At 39.2% G+C, this 20,934-nt stretch overlaps 1 protein-coding gene across 1 annotated transcript; it reads left to right on the top strand.

The window, feature by feature from the left end:
• Window positions 1–267: 267 nt before the first annotated feature.
• Window positions 268–17,893, top strand: LOC133749964 (vomeronasal type-2 receptor 116-like). Its single transcript, XM_062179333.1, has 6 exons — window positions 268–306; window positions 678–917; window positions 2,119–2,925; window positions 13,302–13,529; window positions 14,206–14,329; window positions 16,980–17,893. Exons 1-6 carry the CDS (start codon window positions 268–270, stop codon window positions 17,891–17,893), a joined length of 2,352 nt encoding a protein of 783 aa, XP_062035317.1.
• The last annotated feature ends 3,041 nt before the right edge of the window (window positions 17,894–20,934 follow it).

Raw genomic sequence — 20,934 nt, forward strand, 5'->3', positions numbered from 1 at the left:
ATACTGAAAAATGCAGAGGTTGTTAAAGAATAAAATGTGAAATGATAAAATAGAATTCAGTGCATGAGGAAAACAGTGAATAAAAACAAAGTGAACCTTGTAAATATTCTGAAAATATGACATTTTGAATGCAATGGTCATTTTTAAGACTAATATTAATTAAAAAAATTGCTTCTCTGACTGTTGAATATATTAAGTGGAAATTTACAGAAAGGGCTCATGAAAACAAATTTGGTGAATAAATTAGAGATGCTTCCAAACGCTAAAATGACTGACAAGTCAGATGGTGTTCAACTACTTCAGAGGGTACTGAAAACAGAGATGCTTGCCTCTTGGGTTCCATCCCTAGTAGAAGTGAAAACCCATGTTTGACACATCAAGGCTTTCCTGAAGGACTAGGGAAGGTGAGTGTGATCATGGACATAGTTTGCTTCAGAGGAGTCTGAGGTTCCTTCTATGATCTTCTAGAGCCCTTGGAACCTCACTCACACTTCCTCCATGTGCCAGAGCTGAGGCACCACTGAGTGGAAGCCTGAGTCTGACCATTGCTGCCTCAGGGTACAGCTGTGTTGTTGCACTAAATTCCATAGTCTCACCTTCTCCCCAATGCTGCCTCTCTCTTTAGGTGGCTGTGGAAGAACTACCAATACATACTGGCCTTCCGCTTTGCTATCCAGGAGATCAATAAGGACCCCCAGCTACTCCCCAACCTGACCCTTGGATTCCAACTCTACAATTCTGTTACCAGTGGTCAGTTCACCCCGAGGAGCACTCTGCACTGGCTGAGTGGAAACATTCATTTCATACCTAACTACACCTGCCAGACACAAGGCAAGACAGTTGCTATCATTGCTGGAACCACATCAGCATTTTCAGCTGAAATTGGAATGATATTGGAGCTTTATAGAACCCCACAGGTAAATGGGTTGTGACTTCTGGTGAGAAATGTTTCCATCTCCCACCAGATCTGTCACATCTGCTGCAAGGGTCATGTGGAAACCAAATGATATATACCTCTGTTAGCTGAAACAGATTCTGGAGATACTTTCAGCTGTGAGAAATGGAAGTGGTAATGGAAGCTGAGAGTCTCCACGCAGATCCATTTAGGACCAATGTATCCATCCCCATCTGCTGGGAATATTGATTGCAGAGAGCTGTCCTAAGATGACTCCATGTTAGACATGGGTATATCAAGACCTGGGCCTGTATTTTCAATTTGAAACCCATTGAGGACCTTGACAGTCTCAAAGATTATCGAAGGGTGTTTGGGGATGAGTTACAATTATATGAGATTTCACCGTCTCCCTATCCCAATCCTGACTTCATCACACTAATAGATTCCTTCCCAGGGCTCCCAGTTCACTTGCCATGTGCAACTAAATCTTTGTATCTGATGGACTGAGAAACAAAGACGGGTAGACAGTATACACCCATTCACTAGTTTAGTCGCCAAATACTCATTATGGTGCTGGTGCTGAATCACTGTGGTGGAATTGAAGGGCCTGGCACTCAATTCAAATCTCCCAAGTAGGTCTCAGGAATACAATTATCTAATCCAATCACCCTACCTCCAAGGGTCTGTATTCACATTCCCAGGATTCTTAAAGAAGAACCACTTCAAACAGATAGCAATCTGCACTCATTACCAGCAAGCTCAGAAAGGAATAGCATGGGAAGAGTCTGGTCTGAAAAGCAATTTTACCAAAACTCAGGGATGGTAGGTGAATGTATTCTTCAAGGCAATTCTTGAACAATTTCATTAGGTTATGCTGTGAAAACCAATGAAATTCAACAGTCAAGTTATCAGCACAGAAAAGAGTTGTTTGTCCCCAGGTAACATCTAACACCAGTTTCAGTGGGGGTTGTTCACATGTGACATGGGGTGAGAAGTGGGAAAGACCAATGTACTGGTCCAAAATCCATGCAGTCTTCTTCCCTCATCTGAATATGAAAACACATGGGTTGCTTACACATTTTTTTCATGCTATGATTGAGGATTTACATTTCTTCTCCTAAAAGCAATAGGCATTGGGGCATGGATTTCTCTGAGCCCAGATGATAGAACTTGGTCTTCTCTACCCACAAACCTCAGATCATGATGGTTTTCTTTCCATTCAGATCACATATGGCCCTTTTGATCCCATGCTAAGTGATAGAAACAAGTTTCCATCGCTCTATCAGATGGCCAACAGTGACAGCTCTCTAGTCGGTGGAATTGTCTCCTTGCTGCTACATTTTGGCTGGATTTGGGTGGTGATCTTTGTATCTAATGACATAAAAGGAGAGAAGTTCCTTCGGGAAATTCAAGCTGAGATGGTAAAGAAAGGTGTCTGCTTGGCCTATTCAGTAAAGCTCCCGGACACTAAGTCAAGATATGAAGAAACTAAAATATCCTTCCTAGAAGGGCTTCGAATTTCATCTGCAAATGTGCATATTCTATATGGTGATGTGAGGAGCCTCTATACCATGGAATTTCTAAGCAAATACTATTTAACCCTGGGGAAGGTGTGGATCATGGCTGCAAAGTGGGAGATTGTTGTGAAAGAGACAGACCACATGCTGCACTCCTTCCATGGAGGCTTCTCATTTTCACACCACAAGGGGGAAATCCCTGGCCTCAACCATTTTGTCAAGACAGTGGACCCTTCCCACTACCCAGAAGATTTCTTCCTCAGTCAACTATGGCTTCATGCTTTTCACTGCTTACCTCCTGGGTCACTTTGTGGAACAGTTGGAGTCTGCCCACCAAATGCTTCCTTTGAGTTTTTCCCAGGACACATTGACATGCTGACCATATCTGACTCCAGCTATTTCATCTACAATGCTGTGTATGCAGTGGCCCATGCCCTCCATAAGATGCTTTCAGAGCAAATAGAAAAGGGATCTCCAGGAGATGCATCTCAACCTAGGATTCTTCCATGGCAGGTAAACATCTCCCAGAACAGAACATGCATTGCACTTCTGATGGCATCCTCAGGTATTTTTATTGCAGTTCCTCATGACCGTGTTCTCAGGTTGAGACTGGCGTGATCAGGCATGATGATTAATGGATTCTTTCACACCTCACTGGGCATAGATAGATCTGTAACAGTAACCTGTTTGTGGAGGATATGTTGCCTGCATTGAATATTTAAAAAAACATTTTCTGCTATGGAACATGTTGAAAATATTTAAAAACAGTATACATACTAAGAAATGCACATAAGTCTACAGATAAATAGTTTTGGTCATCTGATCACACTGATAACCAACACCCAAATACAGAACATAGCATTACCAGTACCCCAATAGAGTTCCATATCCCCACTCAATTTCTTTTTTACGTGTGAAAGAGGAGCATATTGTCATTAACATGATATGGTTCAGTGAAAAAATATGAATAATAGATAGCAAATAATCTGACATCCACACAATTTTATACTCCATATATTAACTAGCACAAAGAAGAGAAAATATATTTTGTAGGTCTGCTTTATATAATTTACTGTAATCACCATTATTTTTGTTCATTTTTTAAGTTTTTATTTAATGAATGCATTTGTTCATATATACAACTATAGAAATAGAGTGGTTCTTTCCTGCAAACCCACCATCCACTCTCAACTCCCATCCCACCTCCCTCTCCTTCTGTCTCCTTCTTAATTATGGTTCATTAATAGTTTGAGTTAATACAAAGCGGATCAAGTCCATGATAAGCATGGACTGCAATAGTTTGCACCCACAAACTTATCGAAGCCTTCTGTGACCATAGACTTCATCGGTATTTGGACATGGCCATAAGCAAAGTGGATGTTTGCTCCTCCCTTCAGAGAAGAGTGTCTCTTTCTTTGATGACCCTTTCTTTACTCTGAGGTCTCACAGAAATTCTCTGCATAGGATATTTTTTGTCAGAGTCTTGGATTTCCATGCTTGAAATGCTCTCACAGGCCTTTTGGCCAGACCAGGAAGCCTCAAGGTTTGTTTCTGAGGTCAGAGTGCTATTTAAAGTGAATTTCATTCTAGGAGTCTGCTTTGTGGACTGCTTCCCATGTTGGTCTTTCCTTCCTTTTTAATTCCATAATATTGCCAGGCACTTGATGTTATCTATAGAATCACCTTTACACTTAAACCCATCTATATGTTGATGTGAACATTTAATATGATAATTTTAATAGTTAAGATGGCATTTATATCACTAATTTTTATGGGTTTGGAGTCCAAAAGTAAGTATGTAAGATTGTATGCAGAACTATACTGGTTTATAGTTATAGAATACCTCCTCCACCTCTTATTCCCGCTCTTATTTTTAACAGAAAATTTTTTTTCCAATTGACTTAAAATACATATGGTTAACTCTGTTACATGAAGAGTTCAGCATATACTATGAAGAAGGGGAAAGAAAAAGAAAAAAACACAGAGAAAAACAAGACAAAAAAGATACAAAATAAAAAGTAACAATAATAAACTCTCCCTTGACAGCTCAAGTACTATTCAGGCCATTGATTCTAAAAGTGTCCACTTCTATAGCTTTCATTTTAGGAGTGCTATTAACTCACCCAAATCAGGAAGAACATATGATATATCTCTCTTTGGGACTGGGTTATTTCACTAAGTATGAGGTTTCCAGCTTGCTCGATTTTGTTGCAAATAACAAGAATTCATTCTTTTTTTTTTACTGCCATGTAGTATTCCATAGTGTGCATCTCCCACAATTTCTTTATCCAGTCTTCAGTTGATGGGCATTTAGGTTGCTTCTATGTCTTGGCGATTGTGAATTCAGCTGCAATACACACGGAGATGCTGATAGCTCTTTTGTTTTTTTAACATTTATTTAATAAATATAAATTTCAAAACTACAATGTTTGGATTATAGCAGTTTTCCCACCATAACTACACTCCCACCCGCAAAACATCCCATCTCCTACTTCCTCTCCCATCCCATACTTCATTAAGATGCATTTTTAATTATCTTTATATACAGAAGATCAAGTTAGTATATACTAAGTAAAAATTTCAACAGATTGAACCTACACAGACACACAAAGTATAAAGTACTGTTTGAATACTAGTTTTACCATTAATTTCCATAGTACAACACATTAAGGACAGCAATCTTAAATGGGGAGTAAATACACAGTGACTCCCTTTGTTGATTTAACAATTGACACTCTTATTTATGACGTCAGGAATCACTCGAGGCTCTTGTCACGAGCTGGCAAGGCTCTGGAAGCCTCTTGAGTTTGCCTACTCCAATCTTATATAGACAAGGCCATAGTCAAAGTGGAAGTTCTCTCCTCCCTTCAGAAAAAGGTACCTCCTTTTTGATGACCCATTCTTTCCACTGGGATCTCACTCACAAAGATCTTTCATTTAGGTCATTTTTTTTGACAGGCAGAGTTAGACAGTGAGAGAGAGAGAGACAGAGAGAAAGGTCTTCCTTTCCATTGGTTCACCCCCCACAAATGGCCACTACGGAAGGTGCGCTGTGCCAATCCAAAGCCAGGAGCCAGGTGTTCCTCCTGGTCTCCCATGCAGTTGCAGGTGACCAAGCACTTGGGCCATCCTTCGCTGTCTTCCCGGGCCACCACAGAGAGCTGGACTGGAAGAGGAGCAATCGGGAAAGAACTGGTGCCCTAACCAGGACTAGAACCCAGAGTACCGGCACTGCAGGCAGAGGATTAGCCTAGTGAGCTGCAGTGCCATCCCATTTAGGTCACTTTTTGCTGATTATTCTCTCCTTTTTAATTTTATCAATTATTATTAGCAGACGCTGGTCATGTTTATGTGACCCCTTTGACACTTAATCTTATATTTCTGATCAATTATGAACATAAACTGATCACTTTAACTAGTTAGATGGCCTTGGTACATGCTACTTAATGGGATTTGGTGTCCCATGGCATGTTTCTAGTTCTACCATTAAGGGTAAGTCCACGTGAGCATGTGCCATACTGTATATCTCCATCTCTTATTCCCACTCTTATTATACTGGGATCAATTTTCAGTTAAATTTAAACTCCTAAGACTAATTATCTGTTAATTAAAGAGTTCAACAAATGATATTAAGTAGAACAAGAAAATACTACAAAGAATAAAACAGTAAGCTGTGCCTCAACAGTCAGGACAAGGGATGATCAAGTCATTGTTTCTCATAGTGTCTGTTTCATTTCTATAGGTTTTGTTTTAGATGCTCAGTTAGTTGTCATAGATCAGGGAGAATATATGATATTTGTCCCTTTGGGACTGGCTTACTTCACTCAGCATGATGTTTTCCAGATTCCTCCATTTTGTTGCAAATTATGAGATTTTGTTTTTGTTTTTTTTACCCACATCATTGCCAGCATCTGTATGTAAGCCATTCTAACTGGGATGAGGTGAAACCTCACTGTGGTTTCTATTTGCATTTCCCTGATTGCTAGTGATCCTGAACATTTTTCATGTGTCTGTTCACCATTTGGATTAGGTTCTTGGCCCATCTCTTAAGTGGGTTGTTTGTTTTGTTGTTGTGGAATTTCTTGATCTCTTTGTGGATTCTGGTTATCAATCCTTTATTGGTTTCATAATTTGCAAATTTATTTTTGCATTCTATCGGTTGCCTTTTCACTTTCCTGATTGTTTCTTTTGCAGAAACTTCTCAATTTGATGTAATCCCAATTATTAATTTTGGCTTTGACTGCCTGTGCCTCTGTTGTTTTCTCCAAGAAGTCTCCCTGTGCCTATATCTTGCAGGGATTCTCCAATGTTCTCTAATAATTTGATGGTGTCAGGTATAGATTTAGATCTTTAATCCATGTTGAGTGGATTTTTGTGTAAGGTGTAAGGTAGGGGTCTTGCTTCATGCTTCTGCATGTGGAATCCAGTTTTCCCAGCACTATTTGTTGAATAGACTCTCCTTGCTCCAAAAATTGATTTCAGTTCCTTGATCAAATGTAAGTTGGCTGTAGATGTTTGGATTGATTTCTGGTGTTTCTATTCTGATCCATTGGTCTGTCCATCGGTTTCTGTAATAGTACCATGCTGTTTTGAATATTACTGCCATGTAGTATGTCTTGAAATTGGTATTGTGATGTCTCCTCCTTTGTTTTTTCTGTGAAATATTCCTTTAGCTATTCGAGTCTTCAGCGCCTCCATATGAATTTCAGCATTTTTTCCAAATCTGAGAAGAATGTCTTTGGTATCTTGATTGGTATCACATTGAATCTGTAAATTGCTTTTGGGAGAATGGACATGTTGATGATGTTGATTATTCCAATCCACGACCATGTAAAATATTCCCATTTTTTGGTATCCTCTTCTATTTCTTTCTTTAAGGTTTTGTAATTCTCATCATAGAGATCTTCAACGTCCTTCGTTAATTTTATTCTAAGGTATTTGATGGTTTTTGTGGCTATTTTGAATGGGATTGATCTTAGAAGATTTTTCTCAGCAATGTCATTGCCTGTGTATACAAAGGCTGATTTTTGTGTATTGATTTTATATTCTACTACTTTGCCAAACTCTTATATGAGTTCCAATAGTCTCTTAGTGGAGTTCTTTGGATGCTCTAAATAAAGAATCATGTCATCTGCAAAGAGGGATAGTTTGACTTCTTTCTTCCCAATTTGTATCCATTTAATTTATTTTTCTTGCCTAATGAGTCAGGCTAAAACTTCCAGAACTATATTGAATAGCAATGATGAGACAAAGCATCCCTGTCTGGTACCAGATCTCAGTGGAAATGCTTAAACTTTTCCCCATTCAATACGATGCTAGCCGTGGGTTTTTAAGTTGCCTTGATTGTGTTGAGGAATGTTCCTTCAATACCCAATTTGCTTAGAGTTTTCATCAGGAAAGGGTGTTGTATTTTACAATGCTTTCTCTCATCTATTGAGATAATAATATGATTTTTCTTCAGTAGCTCATTTATGTGGTGTATCACATTGATTGATTTGGAAATGTTGAACCATCCCTGCATACCAAGGATAAATCCCACTTATCTGGGTGGATGAGCTTTCCGATGTGCTGTGGAATTCTATTGGCTAGAATTTTATTGAGGGTTTTTGCATCTATCTTCATCAGGGAAATTGGTCTGTAATTCTCTTTCTCTGCTACATCTTAGGTTTAGGAATTAAGATGATGCTGGCTTCATAGAAAGAAATTGGGAGGATTCCCTCTTTTTTGATTGTTCTGATTAGTTTCAGGAGAATTGGAGTTAGTTTTTTGAATGTCTGGTAGAATTCAGCAGTGAATCCATCTGGTCCTGGGCTTTTCTTTGTTGGGAGGGCCTTTATTACTGATTCAATTTCTGACTTGATTATGGGCCTGTTTAAGTTTTATATGTCTACATGGTGCAATTTAGGTAGGTTGCATGTGTCCAGGAATCTATCCATTTCTGATAGATTTCCCCATTTGCTGACATGCAGTTCTTTGCAGTAAATTCTTATGATTCTTTATTTCTGTGGTGTCTGTTGATACATTCCCTTTTTCATCTCTGGTTTTATTGCTTTGGGTCTTAACCCTCCTTTTTCTAGTTAGTTGGGCCAATGGTGTGACAATTTCCTTTATTTTTTCAAAAAGTAGCTCTTCGTTTTTTGGATCTTTTGTAATTTTTTTGGATTCAATTCTGTTGATCTGGTATTGTGATGCCTCCGGCTTTGTTTTTGTGGTACAAGATTGCTTTAGATATTCCAGGTCTCCTGTGTCTCCATATGAATTTCAGCATCGTTTTTTCCAGATCTGAGAAGAATGTCTTTGGTATTTTCATTGGTATCACATTGAATCTATAAATTGCTTTTGGGAGAATGGACATGTTGATGATATTGATTCTTCCAATCCATGAGCATGGAAGATTTTTTCCATTTTTTGGTATCCTCTTCTATTTCTTTCTTTAAGGCTTTGTAATTCTCATCACAGAGATCTTTGACATCCTTGGTTAAGTTTATTCCAAGGTATTTGATGGTTTTTGTAGCTATTTTGAATGGGATTGATCTTAGCAGTTCTTTCTCAGCCATGGCATTGCCTGTATATACAAAGGCAGTTGACTTTTGTGCATTGATTTTATACCCTGCTACTTGCCAAAATCTCCTATGAAACCCAATGGTCTCTTAGTGGATTTCTTTGGATCCCCTAAATAAAGAATCATATCATCTGCAAAGAGGGATAGTTTGACTTCTGCCTTCCTAATTTGTATTTCTTTAATTTCTTTTTCCTGCCTAATGAGTCAGGCTAAAACTTCCAGTACTATATTGAATAGCAATGATGAGAGAAAGCATCTCTGTCTGTTACCAGATTACATTGGAAATGCCTCCAAACTTTCCCCATTCAATATGATGCTGGCCAGGAGTTTTTCTTAAATTGCCTTGATTGTGTTTAGGAATGTTCCTTCTATACCCAATTTGCTTAGAGTTTTCATCAGGAAAGGGTGTTGTATTTTGTTAAATGCTTTCTCTGATCTATTGAGATATTCAAATGATTTTTGTTCCTCAATTTATTGATGTGATATATCACATCAATTCATTTTTGAATTTTGAACCATCCTGAATACCAGGGATAAATTCCACTTTTTGAGTGAATGATCTTTCTGATGTGTAGCTGATTCAATTGGCAGAATTTTTTGAGTATTTTTGTATCTATGTTCATCAGGGAGATGAGTCTATAGATTTCTGTCACTGTTCTGTCTTTCTCAGTTGAGGAATTAAAGTGATATTGACTTCATAGAAAGAATTTGGGAGGTTTCCCTCCTTTCAATTGTTTTAAATAATTTGAGAAGAATTGGATTTATTTCTTTTAAATGTCTGGTAGAATTCAGCAGTGAATCCATCCGGTCCTGGGTTCTTCTTTGTTAGAAAGGCCTTCATTACTGATTCAATTTCTGTCATGGTTATGAGGTTGTTTATGTTTTCTATGTTTTCATGGCTTAATTTAGGTAATTTGTATGTGCCCAGGAATCTTCATTTCTTCTTGTTTTCTCAATTTGTTGGCTTACAGCTCTTTTGTAGTGCATTCGGATGATCCTTTTTATTTCTCTTGTGTCTGTTGCTATATTGCCATTACCATCTCTAATTTTTTAATTTGAGTCTTCTCTCTCCTTTTTCTGGTTAGTTAGGCCAAGGTGTGTCATTTTGTTTATTTAAAAAAAATAGCTCTTCGTTTTGCTAATCTTTTGTATTTTTTGTTTCAATTTGTTGAATTTTCTAATTTTAATTATTTCTTTTCTTCTACTAGATTTGGGTTTGGTTTGCCGCTGTTTTACTAAATCAATGAGGTGCGTGGAGAGTTCATTTATTTGGTGCCTTTGGAGTTTCTTGATGTAGGTGCCAATTGCTATCTTTCCCCTTAGCACTACTTTCACTGTATCCCACAAATTTTGATATGCTGTATTGTCATTCTTATTTGTTTCTAGAAATTTTTTTGATTTCTCTTTTGATTTCTTCTATGACCCACTATTCATTCAGAATCATGTTGTTCATTCTCCATGTGTTTGTATATGATACAGAGATTCTCGAGTTGTTGATTTCTAGCTTTATTGCATTGTAGTCTGTGAGGATGCATGGCATGATTTCAATTTATTGAATTTGCTGAGACCCCCTTTATGGCCTAGCATATGCTCAATCCTAGAGAAAGTTCCATACATTAGGTAGAAATTTGTGTACTCTGTGGCTGTGGAGTAGAAGGCTCTGTAGATATCAGCTAGGTCTATTTGAACGATTGTGTCAATAGTCACCATAGTTCTGATGTTTCCTTATTGATTTTCTATCTGGTTGATCTGAACATGCTAAAAGTGCAGTATTGAAGTCCCATGTTACTATTGTATTTGAGTCTATAGTTACATTTTAATATCTTTTTTTGACAGGCAGAGTGGTCAGTGAGAGAGAGACAGAGAGAAAGGTCTTCCTTTGCCATTGGTTCACCCTCATATGGCCGCTGTGGCCGGCGCACTGCAACCGGTGCACTGCACTGATCCGAAGGCAGGAGCCAGGTGCTTATCCTGGTCCCCCATGGGGTGCAGGGCCCAAGCACTTGGGCCATCCTCCACTGCACTCCTGGGCCGCAGAAGAGAGCTGGCCTGGAAGAGGGGCAACCGGGACAGAATCCGGCGCCCCGACTGGGACTAGAACCCAGTGTGCTGGCGCTGCTAGGTGGAGGATTAGCCTATTGAGCCACGGTGCCAGCCCTTTTAATATCTTAATAATTCTTTCAAATAGCCAGGTACCCTGTAATTAGGTGCATGAACATTTAAAACAGTCACATCTTCATGTTGAATTTATCCTTTAATCATTACATAGTGTCCTTCTTTGTCTCTTTCAATAGTTTTTGTGTTAAAGTCTACTTTGTCTGATATTAGTATGGTCTCACCAGCTCTTGTTTGGTTTCTGTTGCCATGGAATATCTTTGCCAACATTTCACTTTCAGTCTCTATACATGTTTCTTGCTAAGGTGTGTTTCTTGTAGGCAGCAGCTAGATGGGTTTTCTTTTTTAGTCCATTCAGCTAGTCGGTGTCTTTTAATTGGGGAGATGAGTCCATTTACATTCACTGTGATTATTGTTAAATATTATCTTTCCCCTGCCATGTTTCCTTAAGTAGAGTTGTTTATGCATTTTGGATTTTGTTTGTACTTTTGCTGGATCATTTTCTACATTTGTCTTCTTTGGTAGTGAAGTTCCTATTTCTGTGTGCAACATATCCTTGAACCAGTGCATTATGCATAGGCATGAAGATACAAATCCATTCAATTTCAGTTTGTCATGGAAAATCCTGAAATCAACTGATATTTCATTCAATTTTGTTAATCTTTAAAAAAAAACATATTTGAAAATCAGAGTTACTGTGAGAATGGGAGAGACAGAGAGAGAAAGAGGAGACAGATCTTGCATCTCCTGATTCACTTAACAATGGCTGCAAGGACCAGGACTAGGCCAGGTTAACCCAGGATGCAGGAGCTTCAACCACCTCTCCCATGTGAGTGCAGGGTCCCAACCACTTGGACCCTCATCTGTTGCTTTCCAAGACTCATGCAGAAAGATAAATCAGGAGTACAGCAACTGGATTTGAACCAGAACTCACAGGGATGCTGGGCACTGTGGACAGTGGCTTCACTTGCTGCACCACAAGGCCAGCACAAATTTTGTTAAATTAAAAACATCACTGATATAAAACAACGGATTTCATGTATTTCATTGATATAATTAGAAGATAACCATCCTTTCTTCTTTTCCTTTCAAAATCTTCCCACCTTCCTTTCCTTTTTTACTTTTAATTTTTGCAATAACATAATTTCAATTTACTTTAAATCACAGGGATAAAGCCCTACTAATCATAATGTTGCAAAAGCAAAAAAAAGAAAGATCACTGATCTATAGGAATTTACACAAGGGTGTTGAACACAAATCAAATCCAGAGATGTCAGTTTCATTTTTATACATTGTGGGTTTTTGCATTCTATTTTGTGTACTACCTATCACCAAAAAAACTTATATGATATTTTCTTTAAGGAACCTGTATCTTTCATTATGCATAAGGGTCTCCAGTTGCATCCACTTTTTGTCAAAGAAAGGATTTCATTCTTTTTTGGGGGTGCAGTTAAATGTTTAAAAGTGTACACGGATGCACTCACCTGTGGAACCATCACAACAGTCAAGATATTGCACATATAAAGCCATGTTATTCTCATGTGGAAGTACTAAGATGAGCTTTTCTAAACCTCTAACCAATCTTCCATGGTCAGCCACCCTGGTAGGACACATCCTGTGATTTCTCCATTTGGAATCAGATGCTCCCTATCATTTTAATAGGGGATAGGCAGAATTCCCTACACCAGAACCAAAGATATTGTGATCATTCAGACAAAAGTCAGCCTCCACCATAAAAATCCTGAGGATAGGCCAGCGCCGCAGCTCACTAGGCTAATCCTCTGCCTTGCGACGCCGGCACACCGGGTTCTAGTCCAGGTCGGGGCACCGATCCTGTTCGGGTTGCACCTCTTCCAGGCCAGCTCTCTGCTGTGGCCAGGGACTGCAGTGGAGGATGGCCCAAGTGCTTGGGCACTGTACCCCATGGGAGACCAGGATAAGCACCTGGCTTCTGCCATCGGATCAGAGTGGTGCGCTGGCGGCAGCACGCTACCGCGGCGGCCATTGGAGGGTGAACCAACAGCAAAAGGAAGACCTTTCTCTCTGTTTCTCTCTCACTGTCCACTCTGCCTGTCAAAAATAAAAAAAAAATAAAAATTAAAAATAAAATCCTGAGGATAGAGAGGAGGGAAAAGATGGATTTCTCAGTCATATGCACCTCCCAACTCTAATCTGAATGTTCTCCCTCTTTCCAATTGTGCCTCCCCACCAGCTTCATCCACTTTTGAGGAAAATCCAATTTACCAACAGTGCTGGGGAGGATGTTTCCTTACATGAAACAAGACAGCATATCGTACACTATGACATCCACAACATTGTGAATTTTCCTGCTGGATTTCGATTGATGATTAAAATTGGGGAATTTTCCTCTAAGAGTGCACATGACCAAGGCTTGGTCCTCAATGAAGAGATCATAGAATGGCCCGTTGCATCCAAGGAGGTGTGGATCCATGGGAATATTGGATACATACAGAGGGTCTTATTGGAGTCTGAGAGGAGATTAAGTGTGAGACTTTAAATAAGCATTAAACTATCATTTCACATCTTGGCTTCAAGAGATATGGTGTTCCTTACACATATATAAGCCAGTGTGCATTAGAAGTGCACATTTGTACTACATAATGCTGTGTTTATTTTGGACATATTTATGCATCCAGAGTTGAGTGACTAGAATGAGCAATGTAAAGGAATAGAGATAGAGGTCAGTATATAGACAAAAATAACTTAAAGCATGTCTACACAAATTCTAACATGGGAAAGAGTCATGTAAAATTATCTCTGACATGTACATTCTGAGAATAATTACCACATAAAAAGCTGAACTTAAAAGATTTCAGAGGAAGCAATTCAAAAGAAAGAGACAAATGCCTAGAAGTGTAGATCCAGTGATGAAAATAACTAAAGCAATCAGGTACCCTCATAATATTTGGTAGACAGGTGACAATCCTGGAAGTAGCATCATACAAACTCCAAATTGGATGTCTGAAAAAATCAACAAGACACACACTGGGGAGGACATAGTGATGTACTTGGGGGTGATCAGGCAAGTAAAGACATCCTATCACAGTGCCTAACGATATGCAAAACAATGATCATCACTTCTCTTTCCCCCTCAGACTCCTCAGTCTTTGTGTAGCCAGAGGTGTGCTCCAGGATTCAGGAAAATGTCACAGGAAGGAAAACATGTCTGCTGCTATATTTGTGTTATTTGTCCAGAGAGAGACATTTCCAATCATACAGGTAAACATTTAAGGAATATTAAATATTAAATTTAATAACAAAGCCAATTGCTTTCTGAATGCAAAAATCTACTAGGTCTCATTGGTAAATAGTTCCACTGTTCAATGAATAATAAATATGTTTGTAATTCTTCCAAGAGCATGTTTCTTTTTTTTTCATTTATTAAACTTTTATTAATGAATATAAATTTCCAAAGTACAGATTATGGGTTACAATGGCTTCCCCCTCCCATAACTTCTAACTTCCCTCCCCCTCCCCACAACCCTCCCCTTTCCCGCTCCCTCTTCCCTTCCATTCACATCAAGATTCATTTTCAATTCTCTTTATATACAGAAGATCAGTTTAGTATATATTAGGTAAAGATTTCAACAGTTTGCCCCCATATAGCAACACAAAGTGAAAAAAATACTGTTGGAGTACTAGTTGAGCATGTTTCAATTCACATATCTTAGCTCCAGAAATATTTTGACTTCAGTAACTTCAAATAAGCTATATATAGTTTCCACTATGAAGAAGATAACACAAAAGACTTCCAATTTCTGTAAAAATATTCAACATACAGTAAGTTAATGAAAGAATAAAAAATAAGTATCATGCATTGACTCATTTTACAATATACACCTGCGTATGTGTGCCCAGTGTATCTCTGAGACAGGTACCTGAAGCACTTGCACATTCTATGAAAAGTAAAGGTTACACATTGAAAAGAATTGCAAGAGAAAATATCTCTAAATTTTTGAGATGCTTATATCTTTTTTTTTACAAAATATTTTTATTTATTTGAATGGAGTTACAGAGAGAGGGAGAGCATAATGGAGATGGAGAGAGTGACAGAGAAGATCTTCTATCAGGTAGATTCACTTCCCAGATTGAGGCAATGGTCCAGACTGGACCAGGGCAAAGCCAGAAGCTTCCTTGAGATCTTGCAGAGGCCCAAGAATTTGGGCCTTCCTCTGCTGGTTTCCCGTGCACATTTGCACAGAACTGGTTTGGATGAGGATCAGCCAGGACATCAACTGGTGACTGCATGGGATGCCATCATTGTAGGCAGTGGCTTTACCTCCTACATCACAGTTCCAATCCCTTAATCTTGTATTCTTGCATGAGAACCAAGGATAAAAACTGAGTAGGACTCTTACTGCAAGGATAGCCCAACTAATAACATTTTGTTACTTTAAAAAAAATATCCATTTTAGGGGCTGGCGCGGTGGCTCACTTCGTTGATCCTCCACCTGCAGCACCGGCATCCCACGTGGGCACTGGCTTCTAGTCCCAGTTGCTCCTCTTCCAGTCCAGCCCTCTGCTGTGGCCTGAGAGGTCAATGGAGGATGGCCCGAGTGCTTGGGCCCCTGCACCCACATGGGAGCCCAGGAGGAAGTCTTAGCTCCTGGCTTCGGATTGGTGCAGTGCGTGAGCCATGGCGGCCATTTGGGGGGGGGGTAAACCAGCAGAGAAAAGACCTTTTTCTCTGTCTCTCTCTCTCTCTCTCTCTCAGTGTCTAGCTCTGCCTGTCAAATAAAAAAACAATATTCAGTTTATTTAAAAATCAGAGATTCAGAGAACATGAGAGAGAGAGAGAGGATGAGCTTCAATCTAATCATTCAATCCCTAGATGGAAACTAAGGCCTGGGCAGGGCCAGGCAGAAGCCAGAAGGCAGGAGCTTCATTTGGGTCTCCTACATGTATGCATGAATCCCAAGTACTTGGGCCATTTTCTGCTGATTTTTCTAGGCCATTAGCAAGGAGCTGGGTTGGAAATTGATCAACTGGAACACAAAACAATGTCCATATGGAATGCCAGCATTGCAGGTGGTGGTTTTACCTACCATACCACAAAACTCAACCAATTTATGTCAGTTTAATTGACATTTGATTACAACAGAGACATAGTCACCAAATGGCCTGTTCTTAATGACTTCTTTCATGCTGTAGAAGCAGAAATGCATCACTTCAAGTGAGACAATGTGGTGCCCAATTTGGTGTTCACATAAGCTAAAATGGTGAACAAGCCATGTTTCACAAGAACACGAGGGCAAAGTTGTCTTTCAATAAAGTCATGAAAATATCACTTACTCCAGTATAACCATGAGCTACATTTCCCTTCTATTCAATCATAGTAGATCAGCATTTATATGGAAATGCTGACATGATGAGTCCATGTAGAAATAAAGAATATTCATTAATGTATGGAGATCTGAGGAATGACATATCATTTATACAGCTCATTACCATTTCACTGAAAGTAAGATAAACCTTAAACAATATGACCCCAGATAAATATTCTAACCTTGTGAACAGAAGGTTTCTCCTGAGAAATACACTGGGGACAGTAGAGATGAGGGTTTGGAAGAATCCATGCCCATATAAAATATAGGAAATACATCACTTTCTAGGAATTAAAACACTTTAAAAAATCACTGAGCAACAAGATGAGTCCACAGAGCCCCATGCACTAAGGAGCTTGTTTTAATGAGTTTCTTCCACCTGCAGATGAGCATTCTTACTGGGAGTGCAGATAGCCTTTAGTGTGTTCTGGTATACATCAGAGCAGGCTGACTCACCATGACATTGCAAAGGTTTCGATTTTCCTTAACAGAGAAAAATGAGCAAATTGTGAAATGGAAACGGTGAGTCTTCCTTTTCCCCACAGATGCAGAGCAGTGCATCCCATGTGCAGATCATGAGTACCCAAACATGGAGAGAAACCACTGCCTCCCCAAGCTGGTGACCTTCTTAGCCTTTGAGGAATTCCTGGGGATCTCCCTAGCCTGCATGGCTCTGTGCTTCTCTGTTCTCACAGCTGCAGTCCTCTGGGTCTTTGTGAAGCACCGAGACACTCCCATCGTCAAGGCCAATAACCGGACCCTCAGCTACATCCTGCTCATTGCCCTCCTCCTGTGCTTCCTCTGCTCCTTACTCTTCCTTGGCCATCCCAACACAGCCACCTGCCTCCTCCAGCAAATAACATTTGGCCTCGTGTTCACAGTGGCTGTTTCCACCGTGCTGGCCAAGACCATCACTGTGATTCTGGCCTTCAAAGCTCTGACACCTGGAAGAACTATCAGGCGATTGCTGGTATCAGGAGCTTCTAACTTCATCATTCCCATCTGCTCCTTGATCCAACTGGCTCTCTGTGGCATCTGGTTGGGAACTTCTCCTCCATTTATTGAGTTAGATACACACTCTGTGCCTGACCACATCATCCTAGTGTGTAACAAGGGCTCAGTCACTGCCTTCTACTGTGTCCTGGGATACCTGGGCTCCTTGGCCCTGGCCAGCTTCACTGTGGCTTTCCTAGCCAGGAATCTGCCTGACACATTCAATGAAGCCAAGTTCCTGACGTTCAGCATGCTGGTGTTCTGCAGTGTCTGGGTGACCTTCCTGCCTGTCTACCACAGCACCAAGGGGAAGGTCATGGTGGCCGTGGAGGTTTTCTCCATCTTGGCCTCAAGTGCAGGGCTCCTGGGATGCATCTTCCTTCCCAAGTGCTACATTATTCTCATAAAACCTGATCAAAATTCTTTGAAAGCTTTAAAGAACCAACACAGTTCTAGGAGACTCTGATATTTTTCTCATGAATTTCTTCACATTTTCAACCTTTGTAATGAAAACCAAAGGGAAGTAGCATTCCAACATTGTAAAATAAGCCAAAGTAAAGACAATTGTTTAGGCATTTAGCCTAGCAATTAAGATAATCTTGTCCCACATGACACTCTTTGGGTTTGTAATTTGGCTCTGACCCCAAGCCCAGACCTCCTGGAAAATTAACCTTTGAGTGAGTGGTGATGACTCAGAGCTATGGGGTCCCTGTCAGTCGACTTCTTCTGGCTCCAGGCTCTGGCCTCAGTCAAGGTTCAGCTACTGTGGCCACTGAGATTTGAAGCATTGAAAAGTTGGACTCTCAACCATCTCTCTCTTTCTCTATGTTTCTCACTCTGCCTCTCAGAAACAAAAATCAGGCTAGAAATATTTTAATATAAAATAAAAGGAGATACTTTTAAATCTGAAACAGAGCTGACCATCATGTTATAAACAACAATATTTTATGATAGGATTATCTCTGAAAATATGCACACTAATTAGTATCCACTTTGTTTATCAACTTAGATGCTATAAATATTCATGTTTGATAACATGTCTCAGCCATACCTGTTTTATGTTGCTTCCCTGAATTTCATGGAGAATTTACCATTTTGTGGTAATAATTTAAGTAGAATTTCTTTCCCAAATACAAGAGTCAACTTATCCTTGAGCAGTCTTCTCTTTGGACACTCTATTGTTCACAAACCTCTTAGTAAATAATTACAGCCTATTTTGAAACGGTATCTTTATCACATATGTAGGTAGTTTTTATGATTACACAGGAATGATTCTATAATTGTGTCCTCTATCATTTGACCACTTTCTGTTTTGGCCTTTGCTTAGAGTTCTTATTCCAGTTTCACACAGGAAAGAATGATGTTTATATTGAGCTGAAATTCATATATGTAATATGAATCACTGAAGTATTGTACAAGGAAGTGGTATCATAGTACTTCCAAATTCACATTCTACAATGATTTTGCATAAAATGTTTTCACAAGTTTGTGCAGTTTTCATGTCTGTGTAGATTGAAGCCCTTTACATCACCCACATTCAAAGCCTTTCTCCACTAAGCAGCCACTTGCAAGCTTCCATGAATGTAGTTCATGCAACCATTCATCTCTTTTAGTTGCTATGGGTTTGCCTATTCTGGACAGTTCCTAGCAATGGAATGAGATAAAATATGACCTCTTAGATTTAAATTCTTTTACATGGTATTGCGTTTTCAATTCATCCAAATTATAGCAGGTATCCTTCATTCTTTTTACAGTTTTATAACATTCATTCTTATGGATTTCCCACACTCAATTTATTTATTCACAAATGTCTATTTATGTTTTTCCCACACTTTCAGTGTTATGAACAGATTGTTCTGAACATTCTTGTAAAAATGTATGTTTGGGTAAGCACCTACAGCTCTTCTGAGTGCAGAGTATATTTCAAGTGGTTCTTAGGAAACTGTAGTGAATATATATGTTTATTTTAGTAAAGACTTTTAGCTTTTATTTATTCATGTTTAGGCAATATTCTAAAAATTAAAGAAAAAAAGACACCCCCCAAAATAAGTGACATGCAAAGGAAAAGTTTTTCAAAATAGTGAAGATACTGAAGAAACATACTCTACTATACAAATAACAAAATATTTAAATATAAATTGTGGAGTGTTAAAATTCTGGGCACATATAACTTGCAAAGCTATAGCAAGTAAAGTACGTTTAACATATGACCTTTTCCTTATGTTGCTTTTTAACAAATACTTTCTTAAACATCTATTTCATATTCATTTAATTATTTATATCAATTTTTAAAAATACATGTTTTCTGAAACTTGGTTATGATGTTCTTTAATAGTAGTAAATGGTGACAAAATACTCAAGTAGTTCATGTGCTTTGCTGATGAATACACTCATCCCAAATTCTTCACACTTACACAGTTACTACAATAATCAGAAAAACTACAGCTATTCTTAAAAATGACACTCACTCAACTGAGCATTCAAAACATTAAGGAGGTGCATTTTCCCCCAGTTAAAACATTAGAAATTTCTAGTTTGCTTAAAATTTAAGATAATCTGCTTATCTAAATCATTTTTAGATGTCAATTTATGGAAACAGAAAGAAGCATACTTTCAGAATTTTCTGGGTAACTTCTATTGTAAACAAAAAAAGAGATATATTTTAAATACTGATGGAGCCCGGGACATGGATGGCCATGGGTAGAGCTTACAGGCTGCTTGACTGCCTGTGTCCTGTGTCCCCAGATCACTGCTGGCTGGCTTATTCCTATTGCAAAGGGCTACCAAGTGAGCCCTGGCATGCGTATTCTCTGGACAATATCTAAATCAGTGTTTGCTTTGTGTCAAGGACAGGGATGAGAGAAGATATCCTTCCTGCACACCAAGGAGATGGTCAAGACCCATCTTGTTCTGAATACATCATGCTGACACTGCCATGCTCTCATCCAGAGTTGCCTCCCACTTCACCCACTTATCCTGTCCTGTGGTCCCCCAAAGACCCTCTTTCACAGATATGCAGGTCTTTCAGAAAGCAAATCCTCTCCAAACCTTTCACCACAAACCCTTTTCCAATAAAGGGTCCTGTGCTTAGATCTTTTTGACCCAGAGAAAGCCTGTGATGACCATGACCTGGGATGTTGGTGGAGGGGAGAGGCTGGAATATTCAGCTAAATTCAATTGGAGGGGAAGAGCCATCTTGGACCTGGGATACAGTCAGCTCCTCACACATCCTGTGGAGGAAAAGTCAGAACCATTCACAAGGAGGATTCAGATCCTGATGTCAGGAGGTACAAGACAAAGCTGTCCACCCCAACGCATTCTTTACAATCTGTTTCTTTGTCACCCTGAGGTCCCCAAAGTCAGCCACTATTTTGTCAAAATTTCTTAGGGAAATCTAGAAAATGCCACAGCATTCACACACCTATTCACCCTTTTCATTATTTTGTGTGTGTGAGATGGAAGTATGGATTAGGTTTATTTAGAAAAAGAAATCTTAGTGTCTACTAC

The sequence above is a fragment of the Lepus europaeus genome, chromosome 20 (genome assembly GCF_033115175.1).
Source record: "Lepus europaeus isolate LE1 chromosome 20, mLepTim1.pri, whole genome shotgun sequence".
Lineage (NCBI taxonomy): Eukaryota > Metazoa > Chordata > Mammalia > Lagomorpha > Leporidae > Lepus > Lepus europaeus.